The 26,337-nt window shown below is 45.6% G+C and overlaps 1 protein-coding gene across 2 annotated transcripts in view; it reads right to left on the reverse strand.

Moving 5' to 3' along the window:
* Nucleotides 1-9,611: 9,611 nt before the first annotated feature.
* The window catches only part of CXXC1 (CXXC finger protein 1), a 75,747-nt gene continuing 59,021 nt past the window's right edge, over nt 9,612-26,337 (reverse strand). For both annotated transcript variants that reach the window (XM_086940375.1, XM_086940374.1), the window contains 3 exons: nt 11,083-11,235; nt 10,458-10,617; nt 9,612-9,925 (listed from right to left, as the gene is read on the reverse strand). In XM_086940375.1, the coding sequence (XP_086796501.1) occupies nt 10,471-10,617; nt 11,083-11,235 (300 nt within the window). In that variant the 3' untranslated portion in view covers nt 9,612-9,925; nt 10,458-10,470. The remainder of the gene's footprint in view (nt 9,926-10,457; nt 10,618-11,082; nt 11,236-26,337) is intronic.

The following is a 26,337-nucleotide window of genomic DNA, read 5'->3' on the forward strand; positions in this document are numbered from 1 at the left end:
TCCAGATACTGGCTGCTTGTGAAATGGTGTGTTTTCCTGAAGCATCTAAAAGCTTAGACTCTTTCTCAGGGGTGGAGCATCCTCTGTTGTCTGCGAGTTAGCTCTTTTTCTCGCATTTGACACTACTAGTGAGTCCAATGGAAACTGTCTTTTTAATGTATGCTGGATCAGTTGGAGCAGCTTTGTACTTCTTTTCTAGTCTGGGGTTAATTACCCTAGCTCTGACTGGGTCTTTAAATATTTCAGGTGCATGTCTTACCACTCCACTAAGTATTGGAAGTGTGGTTGTGGTCTTATGTGATGACATTAATGTGTCCATTAGGAAGTCTTCTTCCATTGTATCTGTGTGTAAGTCTACTCCATGGAAAGTGGCTGCTCTATGAATGAGCTGCGTAAACCCAATAGTGTCATCTGGGGGAGATGGTCTAGACGGGTATACATTATCGTGTGGCAGATTTGGTGCATCTGGGGCATTATAATCTTCCCATGGGTCACCTGATGGCCCAGGAATATCATCTGGGTCATTCATGTGATGTTCACTCTCTATGTCTTATGAGTAACTATCCCCATCATCCTCATCTTGTGGTATAAGACTATGTGTACTAGATGGTGAATGTACAGGAGAAATATCTACTGGTACTTCTACTTCTGGTGAAGGAATCCTCATTGGTGAAGTTTGAGCATGCTTTTTTAGAGGAACTGGCGGTGGTCTAGGATAGTCCATTTTCCTCTTTTCAGGCACTGAAGTGATATGTCCAGTCTTTGGATTAATATGAAGAGTCTTTTGCTTTGGATCAGGTTTAAAAAGCTCTTCTACTGGCAAATCTTTTTTTGGCGCCGATTTACTTGGTTTGGGGCCTAAATGCTTTTCTTTAACAGAGTTTATTGTGTTTGGAGCAGGTTTTGGTTTCGAAGACTTTTTCCTAGGATCCGCGCTCTTTGGATCCAGAGTTTTTATTCCCGGAGTATGTTTAGACTCATCTACCTTCGGAGCCGAAATATGTTTCGGTACCGGAACCATCTTCGGGTCCACTTTTTTCGGAACCGGGGTGGTTTTTGGGTTCGGTAGCTTTGGGAACCTCTTTCGGTGCCGAACTTGCTTTCGGTTCGACCACTTTCGGTACCGAAGGATGCTTTGGTGCTGGTGTTAATTTTGGCTCAAGGACCTTCTGCTTTTCGGGACCGACAGACTGACTCGAGCCAGTCGACTGGAGGCTTTTTTATATTCTTCGGTGCCGAGCCAGAAGAAGCTCCGGAAGCTTGTTTCCGGTCCAGGGAAGACATGGCTTGGCAGTTCGGGCTGGACTGTTCCCATGAGGCACAGGGTCAGACTGATTTGCATATAGCCATGTCTGAACTGGGGTGGCAGAGTGGGCTAAAGAACGGTGATGGATTAAACCCAGATCTTTTGACTCGGTGTGAGTGTTTGATTGATTGATTCAGATGCTCCGTCCATCACCACCCCCTTTTGTACCGCTTTTGGCCGCCATAAGTGTGGCAGGGTATGCTCAGACATGAGTCCCTTGCTCACTTTGCCACTGGATTCAAGCAAGCCGGGCTGAAGACGGCTGGAATGCCAGAAACCGGTCCTCGGAAGCTTGTTTCCAGTCCAGGGAAGACATGGCTTGGCAGTTCGGGCTGGACTGTTCCCATGAGGCACAGGGTCAGACTGATGTGCAAATAGCCATGTCTGAACTGGGGTGGTAGAGTGGGCTAAAGAATGGTGATGGATTAAACCCAGATCTTTTGACTGGGTGTGAGTGTTTGATTGATCCAGATGCTCCGTCCATCACCACCCCCTTTCGTACCGAGCCAGAAGGAGAGGCGTTGAAATATTTTGGTCGGTGTGCACCTGGACCCGGAGGTTGAACCGAACGAAGCCTGTCTCGGTATGGTGGGGGGAACAGGGTCGACGTCAGTACTCACGCCCTGTTGACCAGGTGGAAGATAGTCTTCTTCGGATTGATCCTCTGCTCCAGAAGCTGAATCCTCTGCTTCGGAAGCGATTACTTTGTGCTGCTGTTCTTCAACGTCTACTTCAATTGGAGCCTTGTCTATGAGGAGGTCTGGTGTCGATGAAGAGGACTGTGCCATTACTCTTCGAGCTCGACTGTCCCTGATGGTTTTCTTGGACCGGAACGAAGTGCAGGCCTCACAGTCTCGACTCTCGTGCTCTGGAGATAAGCAGAGATGGCAAACCTCATGAAGATCCGTGTGAGGGAATTTGTGTCCACACCGAGGGCACTTCTTGAAAGGTGTTCTTTCCATGAGCCAAAGGCCCAATGGCGCAGTTGGGCCCGACCCCGACGAACGCTGGAATCGAGAAGTGAAGCCTTTCTCCGACGCTAGTAACCGGAATCAATGTCAACGATGATGCAGATGGTATTTTGATTGATTTATGGATTCGAAAAGGGATCGGTAACGGGACCGAACGATTAACACATCCGAACCCGATGGCGGAAAAAAACAATCTGAAGATGGAGTCGATGCCCATGCGCACTAAGATCTAAGGGAGGAGTCATCGAACAGACAAAAGACTCTTCCAAGACAACAACAAAGTGTAATCATCCGGGCCCACCACCAGATGGTGATCTAATGCAATAGTGTGTGGTCTGCAGCCCTGTAATGGCAGAGTTTTTGGCTCGATTTAGCAGTGATATAGATCTTAGTCTTGCTCACATCTAGGATAGGTATTCTTAGCCTGTGTTGGCCCTTTTAAGCCCTTTCTTCCAGACCTAGAAGAGGATAGCTGCTTAATATGATGATAGATCCCTTATTCTTGACTCTAACCTGTCTATTGCCTATTGGCTTTGACATACTAGACACATTGGTATGGTTTATGTAGGTATTCTGGCAGAGCTAAGGGGCATTTCATCCCTTTCAGGCCTACAGGCCTAGAGCTAGAGGGACTCCATCTTGATGGAGCTGAGAGGCTTTTCAGGGTAAAGGTAAAGTTTACAGTAAGGCTGTTTGTGTGCTAGAGGAAGACCGGTTAGGACTGCTTCTTATACGAGAAATGTGTTTTTCTCTTGGGCCCAGACGTAACAAGCAGATGGCCACTGCGGTTGCGTGGAAGCCTGGGAGCTGGCACAGGAATTCGGTAGGAGGCAGCCCTCTGGTGGAAATTTCCATGAGGGGAGAGGAATCCATATTAGTGAGCTACAGGAGAGGAGGGGTGGTCAGTTCAGCTTGGAGGTCAGTTCAGCGTGGTGTTCATTCCAGCTTGTGTGCAGTTCAGCCTGGAGCTCAGAACAGCTTGGAGCTCAGAACAGCTGGGAGCTCAGTTCAGCTTGGAGCTCAGTTCAGCTTGGAGAGAGAGAGAGAGGATGTCTGCTGGAGCTGCAGAATAGAGTGCAGTTCTTGAATGGAGAAAGAAGGCAGACGATTGCTGAAGAGGAGGAGAGAGAGAGCAGTGCAGAGAGCATCAAAGAAGGCTGTCAGCTGGAGCAACTGAACCAGAGGCGTGGTGATGTGGTGAAGGAGGGAGAGACAGAGAGAGCCCTAATCCCACCAGAGGCAGAGAGAGCCCTGATCCCACCAGAGTCAGAGAGAGAGAAATCTTCCTTCTAATAGGTGAGGTAGTCTGAACCAAGTCCCCTTTACATGTACACCTAATCTTGTTCTTATTCCCTAGGCTATTGTATGTCTAATCTTTTCCCTTTCAGCGGTGTGTTATAAATTGTATGTCTAATCCTTTTCTTTCAGCGGGGTGTTAAAGTTACTGCTAGTTATAGAGACCCCATAGTTTTGTGTATGTGTACTTTATTATTGTTACAATAAATGACCCCATTTAATTAGTGAATTAGTGTGCATGAGTTTTTTTATGATAAAGCCATCTTAGCTTCTAGCCAGTTGCCGTTGAGCCACTGATGGACCAGAAGGGAGTAGGAGCGCTTAAATCAAGAAATAACTCAATCACATAGTGTGTATATCTTTGTCCCCATACAGTGAGGGTAATCTCCTTTCCTGGTAGGTATTACTGTTTGAACAGATGCTACCCCTGATCAGGTAAGTAATAGTGAGGGAGAGAGGAGACCTGCAACTAAGGGACCAAGTTAGTACACCCTCCCATAATCCTGTAAACAGCGTCTTCTGTTCCAAAGCATAGGTAACCTTTTTTTCTCCTAGTCAGATGTTACAGCCAGAACAGATGCTGCCCCTGATCCGGTAAGTCTGAATAAATAGAGAGAACAGGGAGCCCTTGAGCTAGGGAATTGTTGACACTAAGTAATTCGGCTATCCCATAATATTATTGTAGTAGCAGACCCTTAGTGAAGAGACATATATCTGAAGGTGTTCATAGGAATGTGGTCGTCGTTGATATACGGCGTTAGTGAGAACGCTGGGGAGGATTACCAGCGTGGATACCCACAGGATTGTGGCTTGTGTAAGTGAGAGCGTCAGGGGGGATGACTGGCGTGGAGGTTTGCCGGATTGCGAACAGTTTGGAAAAGAGAGCATTGGGTTCTGCAGGCCCATGTGTAGACGCACCGGATTGTGTGTCATATCTGCCCTGGGGTAGATTAGTCTGGGTCTGAGTGGCCGCGAGACTATAAGTTATCCTTCGTAATCAGTGAGTATTCTTAGTATGCCTATAGATTTAGTGGTGTTTCTAATAATATGAGCTTGTATATTGCGAGTTCCCCATCCTCAGGTAGGTACCCAGGTGCCTGGATAGATGGTCCTGAGGAGGGAGGTGGTTACGTTCTGGCTGGGTTGGAGGGGCCCCTAGGGGCTGATCCCATCTAATCAGAAAACCCGGCCATGACAAGCCCATATGCCTCGAACATATTGTTTGGTTAGCTGGCAAAACAATGTTGGAATGCACTCTGCTCCAACTGTCATGAAGGTCATCAAACAGTGACAGCATTTTAATTGGCGGTTAGAGTTGACAGATTATCATAGCCATTAACGGTCGGTCTTACCTTTTCAGTTTTGCCTCAGGGTATTTACAGTAAATAAGTACGCAAAGGGCAACTCAAGCAGAGACAATGGGACTACAAAGCAATTCTTAAAGTGCTACTCAGAATGGTTGTAACTTTGTGTAAGTTTCTGAAATTCTTCGCGACAACTTCCAGTAAGAACTGATTTGTTTACCTGCACATGTTTTGCAAAAATCGCGATGAAGGATTAAAATTCAGAGTAATACTTTAACCTCGTGTACGATAATCAAATGAACACTGTTCGGTGCTTACGGTTACACAAATAACAGCTGAAACAAATGCATACATATCCGTTACCATAGTACAATAAATATATTGGACTTCACTAAGGTCAAGGATAAGAAAAGGACGGGCATTTAATCCACCTTTATGCAATTTACTGACGAAACCATGAATCGTGTCACGAATATCTGAAAAGGGCCTACTGACCTGAGTAGCAATACCTTGTTCTCTCCAATGAATGTGAGAACAGTGTTAAATCCATCTTCCATCGATTCCGAACAACACTACGAAATAAGAAGAAGCACGCAAAAAGAAAAAAAAAGTTTGCAAGCACAGTGGAGGGCGAGGGGGCAGCGCAGGGGGCAGGATTACAAACGCCACGGGAGAGGGGAGCAATAGGAGAGTGGCGGAAGCATCAGAGGGCAGATAATGCGTGAGGGAAGGGGAGCAACACGGTGGGTGGAGGGAAGGGAAGCAAACTAAAAGGGAGTGTAACATTAGCAAGCTGGTGGCTGCGCGCGTGCACGCGCATGTGACCGCAAGCGCTAGGCCAGCAGAAGCCTGGGGAAGCACTTTTAAAAGCACACTACAAAATGTCTCGCAGAGCAGCGCATGCACTGACTCAGCGAGACCTAAAAATGGTGAAATAAAGAAGTAATACCATTACAAAATGTGCTGCATTATGCACATAATTTGCCTTTTCGTGCTGCATAATTTCCTCAACCCTACTGTATAATTTTGCACTTTCCTGCCGCATAATTCCAGTGGACCTTTATATAGGTCATGGGCTCTGCATGCTAGACAGGATTAGGATTTCGATGGGTGAGCAAATAGTCACTGGTTGTTTGGTTCTTCAGTGCCACAAGCGCTTTTTGACTAATAGTGTAACAGTGGCATTAGACTCTCCCTTTTGTTTTAATACTCTTCACAGGTAGTAGCAGTGATGCATGTTACAGGGTCTGGCAGGATGGTGTTGCCAGTAGAGTGAACCTGTACAACAGATGTTGAAATCTTAGGTTGTGATTTACTCCTGCATTTATACACCTGACATACTGTAACAGTATTGGAAATGCTGTACAACGTAACTGTAAAATAATAAAAAAAGACTTTAAAATTAAACAGGTGTCAACATCCTTTTGTCTTGGCTTCATGTTTGCAGGGATTCTTTCTTGGTTTATCAATGGTTGGAGTGATGGTCGCAAGATGGCCTTCGTAGCCTCATGACTCCATGAGTTGCTGGTGCTCTGCGTCTTCGGTTTGTGCATTCATATCTTTTTGCAGATTCCATGGTTCACTAAATACTATGTCTGTAATTTTGCTCTAGGAAGCTTAGTGTAGATACTCCGTTAGCGCATGCATGCAGTTTACTCTTGGTTCTTCCGATGGACTTTTGTCAGGTTGTTGTCACAGGGGTTAGAGGCGGCAGACCCGGAAGCTGAGATCGGCCCTGGACCAGGGTTCAATTCCCCGCCTCGGCGGGTCTTGGGCTCAATAATTCCACGGACTCGATAATTCTCGCTCCGGTGCCTTCTCAACTCACGGGTTCACACTCTGCGACTCTGGGCAATAGCTTGCTTAATCTCCACAACGGCCCCTCGCGGCGGGATGCCTGGCTTTCACCTTGTGGATACCCTGCCGGGGTTATCTCACAGGGGAATACCAGGACGGGTTCCCTAAGCAAGCGCCGGGAAACCCTTTGTGGGTAGCTGTGCGCTATATAAGCTCAAAATACATACATACCTCACGTCAGTAGCTTGCTTGTGGGAGTGGAAGCACTCACTGTCAGTGGTACAAGTCTTTCCAAGAATGCCTTTAAGTCCTGCTCCCAATTGATCGTTGCTTTTGCCCGTGAGCGGTCGTCGTGTTCGCCAGTGTGAATCGGCAGGCAAACCTCCTTTACATTCCCTCTTTTTGGTACTCTGGGATGCACCTGCTCACCCATGCTGGAGAGACTTTCAGTACCTCAAGTTTCTTTTCTTTCATCTGGTGCTCCAGAAACTGAAGGTTTTTTTCCATCACTGAGAGTCATCAAGTGGAAGAAGATGGTGGCGGAAATGGAAGCTCAAGCCCGGAGTGGGCAGGTCGAAATATGTGAAGGAAACCAGTGGTCAGTTATTGTCGAATGTTCCATCAAAGGTTTATGAATCAGGGCGCTGGTAAGCATCACAGTAGTAATCAAAGCTTCAGTTGCAGAGCTCCGAGGTGGACATCCGAAATCCGATGGCGGAAAAAAACAATCCAACAAAGAAACCAATAAACATGTGCAGTATAAACTATAGGCAAAGTCACATTACCACATTACTCAAAAGACTTCTTAGAAGAAAAACAAATTGCAAACGCCCGAGCCCAACATTAGATGGCAGGAGTATGCTAAGCATATGCATCTATGGCCAACACATGCTACAAATAGTATCTTTTACATTACGCTTTTAACATTCTGGAGTATGAGACTCAAATGCAGCCTCATCGGGGACAAGGTCCCATGTCGGAGGATTGTTCGAGGGCTACCGGAGGAGGAGTGACTTCGATGTAGATCGACAAGTGGCATGCCTCTGAGCCTCGGAGAAGCACATCCAACCCCAAAGTCGGAAGTGAACAATCTAACCATGGAGTTGATGCCTATGCACATTGCCAACTAAGGGATGAGTCACTACACCTCATTACTTGAAAGACTTCTTCAAACAAAAACAAGTTGTACACGTTCAAGATCAACAATAGATGGCAGGAGTACGCAGAGCATGCTTATCTACAGCTACACATGCCATGAACATATATTTACCAGAAGGAATCTCTTGTATTCAAAGCTCTAGAAGAAAACATACAAGTGAAAGAGCTATAAACCAGGGCTGTCAATTTTGTAGTTTCTGGCATAGATTCTTGCCAGCTCACATGTACATATGTAGTCATCCTTATTTCCACAGGGAATAATCTCTTCTGTTTTTTTGTGGTGGGGCTGTTCTTTTTTTTTAAATTGAAATATAGGTTTCAGAAGATGTCAGTTTACGGTGGTGGGTGGCACAGGCATATTTCATACAGCTTATTGACTCATATCTCCACATGCTAAGAGATTCTTGATTGTATGTTCTGTGGTATCTGATGCTCTGACTGAAGATTACAGACTTCTTTGTGTTAGTGGGACAAAAACCACAGCCTTGCAGATACACAGGCATATGGGTATTTTGTAAAGTTCTTTCATGACCATCGTCTTTCCTGAATGCAGGTTTGCCAAGGAAAGAGCATGCAGTGTTGAAAGGTGAGTTTTGTGAAAGGATACAAGCTTGCATGAAACTACTCTAGTGAGACATTCATGCAGTGCAGGTGTGGAATAGATCAACTATGTCTCCAAAAGGACTAGTGCGCTATGTTCTTGGCTCATAAACTCTTAATTGACATCAAAAAGAAAGGGTTTGCATATTGTGAAGTCATTTCACAGCCCAGGGGAATCCCAGTAACCGTGGCAAAGTTTACATCCTTGAGCATGAAACTTTGTATAAGGATGAATACATTTTTTTTAACAAATTGAGTGGGTTTGGCTTCTTTCGGAACTCACCAAGAATCTCTAACCTACGAAGAGCTAATTGGTGGTTTTATTGACTAAAGTCCATCTGGTGTCCATGGAGTACACCTTGAAATCCATGCATACTTATCTTGGATTTTGAGTATTTGTAAACATAAGCTAATAAATGTAAATAAAAAATGGAAATCTACAGTGTTCAAAATCAGTATTTTTGTGACTTACATCGTTTGTCTTTTTACCAGTGATTTTGCTATACCAAATTCATGAGAACTTGGATAGAGTGAGTACCAGTATTAAGTGGCATACTAAAGTAAATTTATAGAGAATGAGAAAAGCTACCATTTAACTTATTTTGTTATGTAAATTGCTATTTGTGCCTCTTACATTGCATTATGCTAAGTGTAAGTGAAATGCAAAAGTACATTCAAGCATTTACCACGAGACAACAGCAGTGTGAACAATAACTGCATCCATTAAATACATGCATTAAATACTTCATGTGTTACCTTTTGCCTCTGTACTTGTCAAACAGATAAGTAACAAGCAATTAATTCACTGTGGCTCCTCTATAGTGTCCTCTATGAAAGGAACCCCTATGTTGAAAGGTTTGTAGTGCACCCTTAGTCATGGTGGTATCAGTGCATTTTGTTAATTTTTTCCAACATTTCCTCTACCTGTGGCCTGAACACATGCTCCCCATCGAATCAGGCTCTCTCTTGAACAACTGTTCCAGGTTCAATTTGAACATAAGTGATCAATCTTTTTTTTGTTTTAAATAATACCTACATCCGCACAAATGTGTCACGGTGATTCGGAGACGCTGAAGCTCATCATGGAAGAAGATGGTATTTCACACTGCCCAATTCTTATATTGCTACTGTACCTTTCTACGCGGCCCAGTTCAATGTCAGTTAAGGGACACATACAAATTCAGAGTGCATCTTTTTATATCTCAAACAAATATATACAAGAATGGCAAGTATAAATGCACACATTGACTTTATCTCCAGTTATTTACAAGAATGACCAATGTCAATATACATCTGCTATGCTTTCTCTTCTAAGGAAACATTAAACAGGAGAAAGGAATACGGGCAAACATTTCTTGGAATGGTATTTTCATTTACAACCACTTGGAAATTCCAGCCACCTCAGAAAAATAAATTTTCTCTGATTTGTTCAAGAGGTGAGGAACTGAAAGGTCTGCAAAGCGTTGAACTCACGAAAGATACTGCTTCCAACACTGTGAGAATAAGAGGAAAAAAATACATATTAGAGAACGCTGTCGGAGGACTTGCATCCATGCAAATTACCACATTTCCTAATAGTTCATGTCAGTTAAGCAGTGGTGAGGAATTATATGGCACACTGTCTCAAGCATTCTTTAGTTAGTATTTCATTTCGTATCACGAGAATTTCCATTTTACCAGCATCTTTAGTGAACTACAATTTCAAGACAAGAGGCTAAGTATCAACAGTTTTAAAGAACTAAAGAAATGCACCTGGTAGCCCTTTTCTGGAAATGAATGGAGTCTCGACTCATGACCCAAATTCCCTGTTTGTTCTGGTATGATGGCCTTTTTGAAACTCACTGAAAGATAATGACCATCCAGTTCATATCTAAATAGTTTGAAAGCCCTATAGTACAGAACATCAAATCACTATCTCAATTATGCACTTCTTGACCATGCGGTTTTCAGCATATCAAGCAAAAAAAAAAAAAAGATTAACTTTCAAGAATTTCAGTACGCCTTTAACAACACTCTCACACTCACCTTTTTTAGAATTTCAGCGCTCAATATTGCTCCTCAGATCTGTAGTAAGAGGGTCATGCTGTATAGTCTGGTGCAGCATCAGTGCCAACAACCCGGCCCGGTTCGTCATGGCCATGCGGACATTGCGCTCCTGCTCAAATAGCTCGTCCAGCTTGTACCACTTTAAAGTCAAAAAAGCAGAAGACAGGAGTTACTCCATGCAAGGGGTGGGGTAGTCTGGAAATGTGTAAACTTTATTAAATTTCGAAGGCAGTTGCTGAGAACGGAGCCCAGAGTATAATCAATTGTAATGAAACTGTTGATACAGTGTCTAAAGATTATTCTACTTTGAGACAGAAAACTATGACAAACCAAGAGTAATCGTTTTTATAATGATAGATAAAACTTTCAGGGAGCCTGACTTCAAACTACAATCCTAGTTACACTGAATAATTGATGATTTAGTACTCCCTGTGAAATTCTAAAAGCCTTGGGACTACTTTGGGATCCCCTACCTTTGGGGAATGCATAAAAAAGCCATTTTGGAAGTGGGTCCCTTCCAGACACATCAAGGTTACAATCCCTCTTCTCCCTCACCATTCATCCAAAAACATTGTGCAAGTTAATGGGGACGGCTGCTACGTACCACACGAACACGCTCCAAGTCCACTTCTGCGCGGCGCAGTTTCTCCCAGCAGTAATGACGATTGCACTTTCTCTTGGGCACTCGGCAGAATTCACCAGTCAGTTCAAAGACGTCTTTTACCAGGGGACAGCCGCATACTTCATCCGATATGATCTAATAGGGAGGAGAATGGGGGGAAATTAGGTATTGTGCGGCAGTGGAATAGTTCAAGACTGCTCTGCTCAGTGCCTGCATGTCCTCTCAATGCCTTGCTCAACACATCTACCTTTACCCTTCTCTCAGTTTATGACTGTTACATGTAAAGTGGCATTTTAAGATTATTCTTGCCTACGCAATGTAAATGCCACCAAGTTGGTATCATCACAAAACCACTATAAGGATGAAAGCTCAGATTGTTTTTTACATTACAAAATCTCTACATGAAGGCTCTTAATAGAACTGTAGATGTTTAACACCAAAGTTTGTTCCAAAACACCTTTGAAAGTGGGCTGGTCGAGTTGTAGCTCCCAATCATAACACTAACTTTGATTATGTGTAGCCCCATGCTTGTAGCATAATAATATGATGGAGGTCAAAGGAAAATAATTTCACAGAATTCAGTCCTGCAAGAAATCAACAGCATATGCTGAATGAGGATGCCAACAGACACATTTTGAAGGCTCTCTTGTCCAGAAGAAACACCATGATCATATTAGACAACACGCATGGAGAAAAGACAAAGATCCCAGTCTTGAAGCCACAGACAAGCTTTCCTGCTTGCATGTTTGTGTGCAAATACCATCCTTGACCCAAACAGTATCCTTCAAGTGAGAGTAACTGCCCCAATCCAAATAAAGAGGGACACTTTGAACGTTCACCTCTGCAATATTAGGTATAAGGTATTGGAAATTGGTGTGTGCGTGTTTGACTGTCTGTGGCCCACTTCTTTTTTAGGTCGAGGACCTAAAGGCTGCGCTTGCGCAGTCTGGGGTCGGAGATTTAATGTCTCTTAGTAGTGCTGTTTAACCCGCCTCCCTGCCCCGTCTCTCCTCCATTGGCTGGCTTCCTAAACGGAGGCCAGCCATTGGAGGAGAGATGCGTCACTCCAATTTAGCCCCGTCTTTTTCGGATTCGGGGACGTAAGTTTTGCTGTTCTTTAGACAGTGACGTTGTCTGTCACTCAGAACCACAAAACCACGCCCCCGATTCCGAAAAATTCAGAAGCTTGCGGCTGCCATTTTTTTCTTGTCTGCGGTGAGGATCGATCATTCCTTTAGCCCTTCTTGCTCACACACCCGGCTCTGCAATCCGCAGACACCCGGTTCTGCCGCCCTTAGTTCTGCCCTCTTACTGCCCTGTGCACACCCAGCTCTTCAATGTCTGGTTTTAACCCCTCCCCTGCCTGGGCACTCTCAGCTCTTCACTCTGAGAGTTTGCAGCGCGGCCGCCATTTTTTCCCCAAACTTGTTCGGGATGTCGCCTCCGCCCTGCAGCACGGTGGGTAAGTTGTGGTTAAATGTCTCCTTAAATGTTGGTATGATGCACTTCCTTCTACTAGGCGATGTTAATGTGGACTGCAACTGTAACTGGGGGCATAGTTTACTCTGTGTGTGTATTCTCCTCAAATCGCTGTGGGAATTTCATTTTGCATATTGGTATGTTTGCGTACTGCATTTGAATGTTCTAGTCCATTAGGCGATACTATTTGCTCCGCGGTGAGTGTGAGTGGGTGTTGGGGGGCGGGGGTACCCATTAACTTGCTTGCTTGGTCTTGGGTTATCATTGCAGTCTTAGTTCCCATGTTCTCAGCCTAAAATAAGGCTGCTCTTGCATGCATGTGCGGCAGTGTGCTGTGCCTGCAGCAGCCCGAGGCTGCCAGGCGCTGGGACGGTGCCAGAGAGCGAGGAAGCGGCCCCACCGGCCCGCCATAGCCGGGGGCTGACGAGCTGGAGCTGGTACAGCTAACAGAGCGAGAGGGCAGCCGTCGGGATGCAAGGGGTTAACGCTGTCACTTGGAAGCAGACGGCCAAGGCACCGCATCCCCAGCACTGCGGCGACGATCACCCACCAGAGACATGAGGAGACCTTCATCAATCAAAACTAACCAGGACACCTCTGCTTGCCGGCCCTGCGAGGCGGCCCCGGCGGCGGTGTGACACGCCAGCCTCCCCGGGCCCCCAGACACTCCCCCATACCGGAAAATGAGGAATCCCGTGCACTGACTGCCTCTTCGGGCTCCCAGCGCTCCCACCCACCAGATAATGGGGGGCCCCTGCACTGACAGCCTTCTCGGGCTCCCACCGCCCACACCCACCTGAAAATGGGGGACCCCGTGCATTGAAAGCATTCTCGGGCTCAGTGCTCCCTCCCTCCCCTCACCGTAAAATGGGGGACCATGTGCATTGACTGACTTTTTAGGTTCACAGGATATCCCCCCCTCCCCACCACCAATTTCCCTATAATGGGGGATCTCATACACCGACAGCCTGCTCAGGCTCCCAGCACTCCACACCGCATAATAGGGAACCCCATCTACTTACTGCCCTCTCAGATCAGCACAGAGGGTCCCTGTACATGGTTAGCTTCTCAGGCACTCTGATGTCCCCCATTCCCGCGCCACAGTTAACGGATGACTCGTGCACCGGCACCCTCCTCAGGCTCAGGGTGCCAGAGCTCCATCTTACCAGCTATTAGGGAGCCCCCAAAAAAGCACCCCCCTCCCCCACCCAGACCCCTGTCCCCCCGGATAATAGGTAATCTATGCACAGTGAGCTCACACACACAGTCCTTCGTGTATTAACAGCTTCTTCGGGCTCTCAGAGAAACCCCCTTTCCGCATACTGCGGACCCCGTTATCTGAGAGACTACCGTACTTAGGCACCCAGAGCCGCACCCTCCCCTCATCTCCCCCCTCACCGCCCCCGTGCCCGGACAGCTTCCCCAGGCTCCCTAACCCCGAAACCGGACACTGGGATATCCCGTGCACTGACAACGGGCAACCCTTGCAGCTTCTGTTTAAGTTAACGCTTTATACACCATAACCCACCCCATATATGAAACCAATGGTCCGGTGGAAAAAAATGAGGTGTGCATGTTCGAGGGCAGGACGATTGGGAGACAATTATGACAGGCGTTTAGCCCCTCAAGTGGGTAGACCGGGTGGTCACTCCATCACCTAACTGTGCTACATTTCACTGTGTATACAATGGTCAGTACAAACATCAGTCATAAATTCATTACATGACAAGTATTGACAAAGTCAGAAAGTCTAGCCTTTTTGCTGAATGGAGTCAGGTTTTTATTACCAAACTCATGGAAAAAAGTATTTTCAGCTTGTTTAAATAAGCCCTGTGGTTCTATCAGTGTTTTCACCAACATACTCAAAAGCAGCACTCTTTATCAGAGAATGCTCTTCACCCTCTGAGGCGGAAAGCCGGAGGTTCTCGCTTTACCCTTTGAAATATTAGCAGCGCTTCGCCACGCTTGATAAAAAAAAGCGTTTTATTTGCATTTAACTCGTGGAGTATTTTACCTTTAGGAACGTTTTAAAATTTAGCGCTTGCATTCAGGAATTGTCTCCTCACCTCCCTCTGTTGTCTGGGCCACTCTCAGCTGAGTATCGACGCTGAGAGTTGGTCCCGGGGAGGCGAGGGCAGGACAGCGGCCATATTGGGTCGGGCTGCGCCGTGAGGCGCTACAGACAGCATAAAAGGGGAAGGGCCTTTCCGCGCAGCGGACGCGTTGCGGACGCGCCGGATGCTCGCCGGAGTCACGCCAGAGTCCAGCCCGTCTGCGCCCGTCCGCGCTAGGCTGGGCGCTGGGCTCTGGTACAATCTTCAGGTGGTGAGTAGAGCTATCCTTTTCACCATGGTTATCTCATACTCTTTTGATGAGTTGTATGCTTTACGCAACTCCCCCAATACCAATTGTTCCTTATACCCTTCCCTCCCCACTAAGTTTCGTTGTCCTCACTGCTATTTTTCATTGAAAAATCCAACCATGTGCAGATCTTTATGTCACCACGGCAGACGAAATAGACAGGTGACCCCCAGGATAATTTCGCCTAGTCTTCCACTAAGCTTCTGGAGCATAAATTGTAGATCTTTACCTCAACATAGACACAATATATATGATTTTCTTGTGGAACATCAACCGGATGCGATATTCCTGACCGAGACGTGGCTTAGGGACTGCTCAGGTCCGGATATTGCAGATGCCATCCCCTCTAATTATGCTATTCTTCGCCAGGATAGAGTTTCCGGCAGAGGGGGTGGAATTGCAATTATCTACAAGAATATATATAATTGTAAACTGGTTGACGCAACCCAAAAAGATTGTGAGTCAGCTTTATTCCAACTGTCCATAACTCCTCAATTTATGTTGTCAGGTTTACTGGCATATCGTCCCCCTGGGACAGCGAGTCATTGGATAACCTCACTACCTGACCTACTGGCCCCAGTCCTGCTTAAAGCATCTAATTTCACTATTCTAGGAGATTTAAACATTCATTTGGACGATAACGAATGCTCTTATAGAAATCAGATCTTTTCTACCCTAGAAGCTTTTAATCTCCATTTACTCAACACTGGTCCCACACATTGTGCCGGCCACTTACTTGACCCTATTTTCTCGAACCTGCCTTTAGATTGTTCCCGTGAAGCTTTACAAATTACTTGGTCTGATCATTTAGCTGTCCCTTTCACCTTAGACATGGCTGATACAGCAACTAGATCTCTGACAGGAAAACTGGGGCCATCCCGGAATTGGGGGAAGGTCAGCATTCCAGAACTAAACAAACTACTGATCAAAACTCTTCCGTCTATTGATGCACCGATTACTGTTCTTGATGATGTTACGAAACTTTGGCTTACTAATGCTGTGGAACGGGCGTTACCAATGACGTCTAAGTCTACAGTTATACATCATCCTCCTGCTCCATGGTACTCGGAACAACTTAAGAGTCTTCGCTCACAATGTAAGACCTTGGAGCGAAAATGGAGAAAAGGCTACTCTCCTTCCCGTAAAATCACATATAAAGAAGCCTTAAAAAAGTACCATAACAGCTGCAAAACTGCTAAAGCAAATTACACCACAAAAACAGTGACTGATGCACAAAACTGCCCTAAGGTATTATTCTCTGTCGTGAAAAAATTGACCGGTGCATATTCCACTCCCCCTCCCCTTGATGCCGCACAATGCCAATCCTTGGCAGATTATTTTATAAAGAAAGTGGATCTTATTTATGACCACTTTTCTCCATGTCCTGAGATTACTCTCATCTCTCCTAATAAGTCCAAGGAACTAGTGAATGCAACCTTGGATGCTACCATCACTATCTGGCAGCCGTTAGACGCCACTTCTTTTGTGTCCTGTTTAAACAGCGTGCGATCTGGCTCCCCACAGGATGTGCTCCCGGCCAAAATCTTAAAACAATTGGATCCCCTTACCCATCCCATTTTCATTAAACTACTAAACACCTCTCTGAGCGAGGCCCAGGTCCCTCAACCTTGGAAACACGCTATGGTGGTACCTTTACTAAAAAATCAGGCGCTGATTCTTCCAACCCTGCCAACTTTCGCCCGATATCCTTGCTGCCAATCTTTTCTAAGATATTGGAGAGACACATTAATTCACAGCTTTCTAAACTGGTCGAAAACACCGCTTTTCTCCACCCTTCTCAGTCGGGTTTCCGGCCTAGGCACTCAACTGAGACAGCACTCCTGGGGGTAACGGAGAGTCTGAGGCACGGTGTCGACCAAGGTAACACCATGGCGCTCATCCTGTTGGATTTGAGCGCAGCGTTCGACACCGTGTCACACTCCATCCTTATTGACTCTCTGAAATCTCTAGGAGTGGGTGGACAGGCCTTGGCCTGGCTGGTGTCTTTCCTCAATGACCGAAGCTTCCAAGTGTTCTCTCCTAAAGCAGCATCCACCATCTGTCCTTCTTCCCGCGGTGTCCCTCAAGGCTCAATCCTTAGTCCCTTATTATTTAATATTTATGTTAAACCCTTGGCATCCATTGTAGAACAGGCGGGACTTACCCTGTTTTCGTACGCGGATGACACCCAGATTGTCTTCTCCCTATCAGGGAGAGACGAGAACAACATCTCCGCACTCAAGTCAGGCCTCACTCTTGTGGCCGATTGGATGCGGAGACATTGTCTCAAACTGAATGGGGAGAAGACCGAGGTGGTTATTCTGGGCCGGAATAAACATCTCTGGGGTCCCTGCCACTGGCCCACTGAATTGGGTACCGCGCCAACACCTTCCACCGCTGTTCGCAACCTGGGTGTTATCATAGATGATAGATTATCTATGCGACAACAGGCCACTAAGGTTGCGGCCATCTGCTTTTCAACGTTACGGTGGCTCCACAAGATCCTGTGGATGCTTCCTCTCTCCTCCCGCAGAACTGTAGTCCAGGCGCTTGTAACATCTCGCCTGGACTATGGCAATATCCTTTATCTGGGCGCAGATAAAGCCACCTTACAGGTGCTACAGGTAGTGCAAAATGCAGCTGCGCGCCTTCTTAAGAATGTTCCCAGACGCTCCTCAGCTAGGGCCGCCTTACATGACCTTCACTGGTTGAGTATACCTGAACGTATCAAATTCAAGGCACTTTGCTATATGTTTAAGGTTAAGCAAGGCAGTGCCCCAGCCTACCTCCAAAAGCTGATAACACCTTATAAACCCTTACGGCCACTAAGGTCATCAGACATGGGAAATTTTACCATGCCAAGATGGAAGCTGACAAAGATGGGAGGTCGCTCCTTTTCCACCCTGGGACCCAAATATTGGAACTCACTCCCATTGGCTCTAAAATTAGAGACCAATTTGTTCCGCTTCCGTAAGGCCTTAAAGACACTGCTTTTCACTCAACGTGCCTAATAGTCTGCTGTAGCTCAATCAGGTGAAGCTGCCTCCTTCTTCTTTAGACTATCCCTTGCGCCGGGAAACCCACTGTGGGTAGCTGTGCGCGATACAAGCTTAAATAAATAAATAAATGATAAATGGATGCGGTGGGGGGATAGGTGGATGAATGAATAGATGGAATAATTAAATGGGTGGATGCGTGTATGGATAGTGTCTTAGGCAGGCGGATTTGATGGACGTTTAAGAAATTCAGCCAACTTTAAAAACTGGGGAAGGCAAAATTAAAGGCAAAAGCTTGGATTTTATGTGACGGGTTACTGGGAAGTGGACCTGGAAAGAGCAGCAGACACGTGCAGTAATTGCCAGGTGACTCATTTTTCTTGCCTTCTGCCCCCCGATTGCACTCGTTTTTCTTGCTTTCTGCTTCCCTGATTGCACTCGTTTTTCTTGCCTCTGCTCCCCTGATTGTGCCATTTTTCTTGCCTCTGCAAACCTGTTCGTGCCATTTTTCTTGCCTCTGCCAACCTGTTTGTGCCGATTTTCTTGCCTCTGCCACCCTGTTTGTGCAGTTTTTCTTGCCTCTGCAAACCTGTTTGTGCCATTTTTCTTGCCTCTGCCAACCTGTTTGTGCCGTTTTTCTTGCCTCTGCCACCCTCCTTGTGCCGTTTTTCTTGCCTCTGCTCCCCTGATTGTGCCATTTTTCTTGCCTCTGCAAACCTGTTTGTGCCATTTTTCTTGCCTCTGCCAACCTGTTTGTGCCGATTTTCTTGCCTCTGCCACCCTGTTTGTGCAGTTTTTCTTGCCTCTGCAAACCTGTTTGTGCCATTTTTCTTGCCTCTGCCAACCTGTTTGTGCCGTTTTTCTTGCCTCTGCCACACTCCTTGTGCCGTTTTTCTTGCCTCTGCTACCCTGATTGTGCCATTTTTCTTGCCTCTGCTCCCCTAATTGTGCCATTTTTCTTGCCTCTGCCCCCCTGATTGTGCTCTTTGCTTGCCTTCTGCCCCCTGATTGCACTCGTTTTTCTTGCCTTCTGCCCCCTGATTGCACTAGTTTTTCTTGTTTTTTCTGTTACTCAGGAGTGTATCTTCTGTGGCCCTCCACTGCCCGAGAGAGCAGCGGGTAGGGGGGCAAGCCCGTGCCTTGGGCATCCATAGCTACCCCGTGTGTGCTGACAGAGATGGGTGGTTGTCCTGCATAGAGGGATTTTTTGAGAAACGTTGTGTTTACGTGAATTTAAAAGACTTGCCGGGAATAGGACTATTGATTTGGGGGCATGATGAGCATTGAGCAGGCTAGGGTTTAATACCTATTATTAAGCCCTACATTATTCCTCATATCACACAGAATGTTTTAGTAGATGTCTGACAGCCCGCGCGGGCCCACCGGACTTTTGTCATCCGGTTTTCTCTGATCCGCAAGCCATGGTGGAGTTGGTAAACGACCTCCTGCAGCTGCAGGCCGGGGGTGCGTGGAGGGACCTGACAACCAGCTGCGGGCCGCCACCATGCTGCTCGACACCGTGGAGGAAGGGGCCTTCGTGCTGGCGACAATAGTCCCGGAGAACACCCGACAACCACCGTGAGTACCACTTCCGTCCCCTTTTAGATCACACAGCACGACGGAGGGCACAAGCACACTTCTGCCTGGCAAAACTTAAACTGCACATTTTCTGATGAACTAAAAAGCAGCAGCTTTGTAGTTTTTGTGAAAAATCTATATTATGTAGGTAGCAATAGCGTTTATTGGTCCCACAAATGAAGCAAAACGTTTCTTTTGGGGGTCTGAAGAAAGTTATCAAATCTCTTCCAAGTAGGATTCGTCCCTAAAATACTACAGCTGAATGAGTTAAGTGAAACCCTCAACACATTCTTTAACTCACTTATGCAGTGATCAGCTAACACATACACACTGCATTTATGTTGTCTGTGTGTCTGTGCGTGGCTCTGTCTGTGCGTGGCTCTGTCTGTGCGTGGCTCTGTCTGTGCGTGTGTGCGTGGCTCTGTGTGGATAGCTTTTTTTGTAGGTGCCTCTATGTGTGGGTGGCTCTGTCTGTGTGAGGGTGGCTCTGTGTAGGTGGCTCTATGTGAATGACTGTGTGGGTGGCTCTGTGTGGATGGCTCTGTATGTGTGTGGCTTTGTGTGTGGCTCTGTGTGGGTGTAAATGCAATAGGTCATGCATATGCGAGTGATTGAGCTCAATGCCATTTACTTAACGATTAAGCTATTGGCAATGTAAATGACAATACCATTTATGTAAGATTAAAAAAATAAATAAAATGTCATGAGCAATGCCAATAGCTCTACCTTTAATAATGCCGAGACCATTGCATTGTAAATGCTTGTCTTCCATGTTGTTGGGAATTTAGCTATATTGCAGCACAAAACCTAGCCTCTCCCACACAGATTGTTATGTTGAACACTTTTAGAAAAGGCTAAAATCCTGTCATTCTAGAATATGGTACGTTTGAGTTGGCCAGTGGTAATGGCACCAGTATACCCTTGGATTTTTGCTTCTTATTACACACTTGACTTGGCTTACAGGCCATATGAATTGTGTGTTGGACCCTTTTTTCAGGAGTATCGAGGCGGTCATTGTTTGCTGCGAATGGGCATTGTACACTCCAGTACACTATGCACTTTGGGGTGGTCAGTTCAAGATGCCTAGACTGCTTCTCGGTCACTCAAATCCTTTATTTTTCCAGCATGCAGTTACTTCAGAAAGGTGTCCTGGCTCTTGTCTGAATGACTGAGCTAACTGAAAGGCATTAGAGGCTGGATAAGAAAAATCATGTTTTCAGGATTTGCATTTAATATTACACTATTAGCCTGGTCGCAGATAGTGCGTGATTGTGAGGATGAATCATAGGGTAGAGAGGCTGTGTATGCCAATAAGCTGTGGCAGAATTCTGTGATCTAGGAAAAATAAATCACACCCTGACTTGTGACACTAGGATTGTGCTAGATGAGCTGAATAGGGAGACTTCAGTTTCATGGGCCCCAGAGATAAGGAGGGGTCAAAGAAGAACCGAGACTGTTGACAGGAGAAGTGTGGCTTAATGGTTAGAGCGGCAGACCCTGATGCAGAGGTCTGGCCCGGGACCAGGGTTCGATTCTCGCCTCGGCAGGTCTCGGGCTCAAGATTTCCTCGGACCTGCTGTTCTCGCCTCAGTGCCTATTCTAATCATGGGTCCCACGCTGCAACTCTGGGCAATAGCTTGCTTGATCTCCACAACGGCCCCAACAGCGCTGGGATGCCTGGTTTCACCATGGGGTTACCCAGGAGTGGACACTTCACAGGGAAAAACCAGGAAGGGTTCCTACAGCGGTATGAGTACAGCGCCTAGATGCCCTGGTGGTGAGTCGTGCGCTATATAAGTACCAAGTTATTATTATTATTATTATTGTGGAAAGGGTATTTGAATCTTGAGACCACACAAACCTCCTAAAATCAGGAATTTGGTATTTTTGGAATATTTTCCGAAAATTGGGTGTTGTTTTTTTAACAAGCCAATTACCTGTTAGGTCTTTCAGTTCAATTTAGCTTTATTCGATTTTGTACAAATCATAAAAGCATACAATTTTAAAAACATACAATTAAAACAACCTTAACAAGGGCCGCAAAATATTGACGAAGTTAAAAGTGAGATTTAAACGATTATACAAAGAAAGAGGATCCCGGTCCTAAAATGTGCATACCTCATTCTCAATGAAAACAACTTTACACAATATTTAGGCAGTTATATATTCTGGAAATCCTGCCTTTACATAGATATCGCCCTCCCCATGGGCTACTAATTAAAGCCTCTATAGTGTTGCATATCGAGACGGTTAGGTGCAGGGAGGTTGCTATTGATCGTTCTCCAAACAGATCTACCGATAGCATGGGTGTAGCCTGCCCCTGGTCTAAGTGCGGGGTAATGAGGATAAAAGTCATAAAGGTCCCCAGTATGTATCGGGCCATCTTCTTCTTGCCGGTACCAAGATTGGAGGAACAAAACAATGTTTCTGTTGCAGAATTTCACTAACACCAGATCCCCGACGATATCCTTTCGAAGGGGACCTAACCAGCCCACCCTTCTAACAGTTAGTATTCTGCCATTAAGTTCAGCAGGCAGGGGTCTATTCCCAGATAACCAGTGGATAACTGTTTTGTAGCTCATGTTGGGTTTCAGTTTTCCCCTGTGCGATTGGTGGGACTCCTGATAGAACATAAACAAAGGGAGCAGCCTCTGGTGGTAAGTGAATATGAGGTGCTATGTTTGACCCTGAACTGGCGATGTTGCGCTGTGAAAATATACGATTTGGCAGAAGATGAGGGTCCTTGGGATCTAGTATATTAGGAGCTGGGGCCTGAATCTGAGCATTGGTGCTTAGTGCGGTCGATTTAGGGGTTCCAGAAACAGCAGATGAAGGGGATTGCCTGGTATATACCTGATTTTTTATGGGGGCCAGGTTTGTATTGATCGCGGTTTCCAATTCCGTAAGTCTATCCCCCAGAAGGTCTATTTTTGCCATCAATGGTGAAATGGCGGAGTTAATTAGCCGTTCAATGAGGGTCAGTAAGGTCGACTGTGAGGGTGGTGCTGTGAGATCTAACCCTCCCACAGTTTCACCCGGATCTGGAGTTGGAGGGGAAGTAATCGCAGACAGCAAGGGATTTGAGGACAATTTGGGATGCTTAGGTTGATTCCCATTTTGTTTGACTGTCTCGCACTTCCTTTTACCAGGTGGAGGAGGTGCTGTTACTGTGCTCTGGGCGTCTGCTGGGTTAATTTGGGGTCGTTAATACGAACTGTTATTCAAGTTTTGTGTACCAATTGGGGCGCTAATGTATTCAGGACTGCTTGAAGCTGTAGTGTACTTAGTTCCACAGAGTCTGTTTAGTTCGTCTAGCCCGGTTACGCTATTCCCATAGTCAAAGACAGATACGCGAGAATAATTTGTAGTTATGCACTCGGGTGACTGTATAGGTTCATTTACCCCAGGATTTAAAGGAGATTGCTGAGTGGGCTTATTTCCTAGTAAGTCATGTGTCCCTTTTGGCGAGCCCCTATGTGGGATTGCTTTATTTGTTGCCCCCTTTCGTGTCATCATGATTACAGGAGAGTGATCAATCAGTTAATAGGATTGCTCAATCGGATGACAAAAAGTACCTTGTTGGTAAATTAAATATTGGGTAAAAGTTTGTACCCTCTATCTGATGGAGCCAAGGGGGATGGCCCGTCCCGTCCTTCTCGGGCCACAGAGGGCCCGTCCTTTGCCCGGGCTTCGCCCCGGGTGCGGTCCCGCGCGCAATCCCGAGACGCAGGGGCAGCTCTCCCTCTTATGCGCCTCCTGGCGCTGAAAGTATGGGCGTCGTCGGCTTCCGCCGCTGTGCAGGCTGGGACTTGTGGTCTGCGGCCCTGGTCCCCCTCCGTGGCCGCTCAGGCGTGTTTGGTGCGGCAGCGGGAGGGAGACGAGCAGACAGGCAGTACTGGCGAGCTAGGAAACCAAATGCAGCGTCCCTCGGGGAAGGTACAGCAGACCCCCTTTCTTTCTATTAGGTCTTAAATCACCAGTTGGCAGCCATATTTATCTCATCCATTGGCAGTGGTTCAGATGCTTCTATCCATGGGGATAAGCACATCACTAGATTCTACCTCACTTGGTTGCTTTTATAGTGCATTTGTTCTTTTTTTTCTCTCGTCCCAATTTCGGAGTTCTTTTCTTTATCTGGTTCACATGTACATCTTTCTTCCTCACTGAATCTTATTCTTCTTCTTCGCTTTTTTGAGAGCAGTTCCTCAGTCAAGGGACAGTGCTCTTGTGGCTGTTAATTGGTTTTGAGCCAAGGTTGGGTTTAAAGGTCCATCATGGAGGCAGGATCCCTGATGTGCAAAGTTGCAGGCTGTGCCAGAGACCACGTCAAATGGACTAGGTTTATTGAGCTGATGCTAGAAACCGAAGGTGTTATCTTAGTGCGGGGTGTAGGTTTCGTGGAGGGCCTCTGACATTCTCCAGAATCAGAATCGTGAGACAAGACGTACTGGGGACTAGGCACCTGTAGGACTTCTAGACTACAGAATGGATCATCTTAGTCAGACTGGGTTTCTTCTACTTTTTCAACTACCGTGGCAGACAGTGACTTGGTAAAATCTTGGTGCTGCAACATACAGTAATGATCGAATCATTCCCAAATAGTTTCTTCAACAGAAAGGCACTACAAGCCGACCTTTTGCTGGCCCAACCACAAGAATCGCAATTGCATGAAAGGAAGAACTAAAAAAGGGGATCTCAATACCCTTCCCCCAAATGTATCATTGTCTTACAGCCTGGGCCGAGGTTCATCCGATAAATGCATTCAGACGTGGTGGACTGCAGCTAGATGAACACGACGAGTCCCAGCTCTCCAGCACCGAAATATAGACCTTGGCGTATAGCAGAACAAAGCACTTACAAACAAGCCCAAACTCAATGGTGGAAAGAACAATTTACTGTTAAGTCTCTGTCCTAGTTTTTTTTTAGCTTCAGGGGAAGTATCTCGAGTCACCTCAAAACAGAAAGCACTACTGTGAAGTAAAGCAAGTTGTAACATTCTGATCAATACTAGAGGCAGAAGAGTGTAAAGCTAAACCTGCAGCAAACCATCACTTGGGGGCCACAAAAAAGCTCTTCTTTTCACACCGTTTATCACAGTTTCTATTTAATTGATCAGGCAATCCTTGATGAATGACTTCCATCATCCAAGGGTCCAGTTCTACATGTACAACCATGACAAGCATCTGATCTTAGCCCAATAACCTTCCTCAAGGCCACCATAGATAACGGCTAATCATTAAAGATGGTCTGTCCTTTATTCACTAGTGATTATCTGCCAATTTCAATAAGTTGAATCCATCTTAAAGAGAACTTCTGATGATTAGGAGTGACTTTTTTTGTTGGAATTCGTCAATCTGGCAGGTGTGATATGTGCAGCACCTGATACAACAATTACTTTGTGTAGCTAGTGTGTCATAATAGGTACCAAACTTTCATTTTAAGCTCAGGTTGCAAAGGTCTTTTCTGATTCATGAAAATCAAAACACTAAAAGAGTTTTAGCCTTTTATACTATTTCATATAACAGTTGTTAATTCACTCATGAAGTTCAGATCAGAGTATGGGAATTGCATCTACTTGGTGGCAAAGTTCAACATACTTCTTAAAGGGCTCTCCAGAAGGAATCATGCCAGTTCTATTCTTTGATGGCTGCACAGGATGCTTGTGCATAACAAAATACTTTAATACTTCTTAAAGCCATAGTGATTACCAGGGAAGCTTGTGAAGGGGGTTGTACTCAAACAGATTGTGGAGCCTGTACTGGTTGGGTTGACGATAAAGCCTTTGAGCGTTCTGAAACCTCTCGTAATAATTTTGTAACATGCTTTGTAAGTCAAGAACCAAGGCTCTTGGTACCATGTCCTATTGTGGCTGTTGCCTGATTTGCTGGAGTTTGGTTCATTTGTATTGATGTGGATAAGTTACTGTGGTGAACTTTTTCTAGCCCTTCTGAGCTTTGTATATAACCTGTACTGCTTTTTCAATTGTACCTTCGAACTCCCACCTTGACAACGGGGAATGATTCAAGTATGTGAATCTATGAAAGATCCAATGCTGAAGAATACAAGGTTCTGTACAGCTCTGAACTGGTTATGGACCAGAGACTGTGATTTTGTTCACTTTAGGTTTTAGTAGCTGTGATTTATCCTCCAGCATAAATTAGTATTGCACGAGCAATCTAAAAATAAATTCCCATAATCAAGATAGCATAAATAATATCACAATCTTTCTACATAGTGGCACGCTTGGAACGGAATGCCCTGTTCTTGGATACTGTTACACGCTAGACTTTCTCCCTTTCCACCTAAAAATCAAGTTCCTTCAATTCCTATCAATCAGTCTCACCTCTCATAACCCAAATGATTAGCTACTAAACTGGTTAAAGCTTAGCTCTAAGGAGAAGCCAGCTCTGGCAAAAGAGCCCTAGAATAAGTTTCTTTTATAATAAAAATATTTTGCTACCATCCTTTAAGTCCCACTAAACCTAGACGTAGGACCCTAAAAGGTCTTCTTGATTTCATTTGGACCCTATTTTAAAATACAACAAACCCTACCATAAATTAAAGCAAAACCTAAGTTTATATAATCATGTGAGAAATGAAAGAATAATGTCTGCACAGTATAGCTAATTTGAAGGTTAAAGCTGCTAGCTGACCTAGTTATCCTATAGAGCTCCGTCGCTGGTTTATCTTTCCGTACTCCTGTGTGAGGATCCCTGGACACTTGGCTTTGCTCAATTTCTTCCATTTTAACGGTTTTCCTGAATAATGTTAGGCAGTTATGGCGGGTGGGATACTCCGTCAAAGTCACAATGGATATTTTGTC

Source organism: Lissotriton vulgaris, chromosome 10 (assembly GCF_964263255.1).
Source record: "Lissotriton vulgaris chromosome 10, aLisVul1.2, whole genome shotgun sequence".
Taxonomy (NCBI): Eukaryota; Metazoa; Chordata; class Amphibia; order Caudata; family Salamandridae; genus Lissotriton; species Lissotriton vulgaris.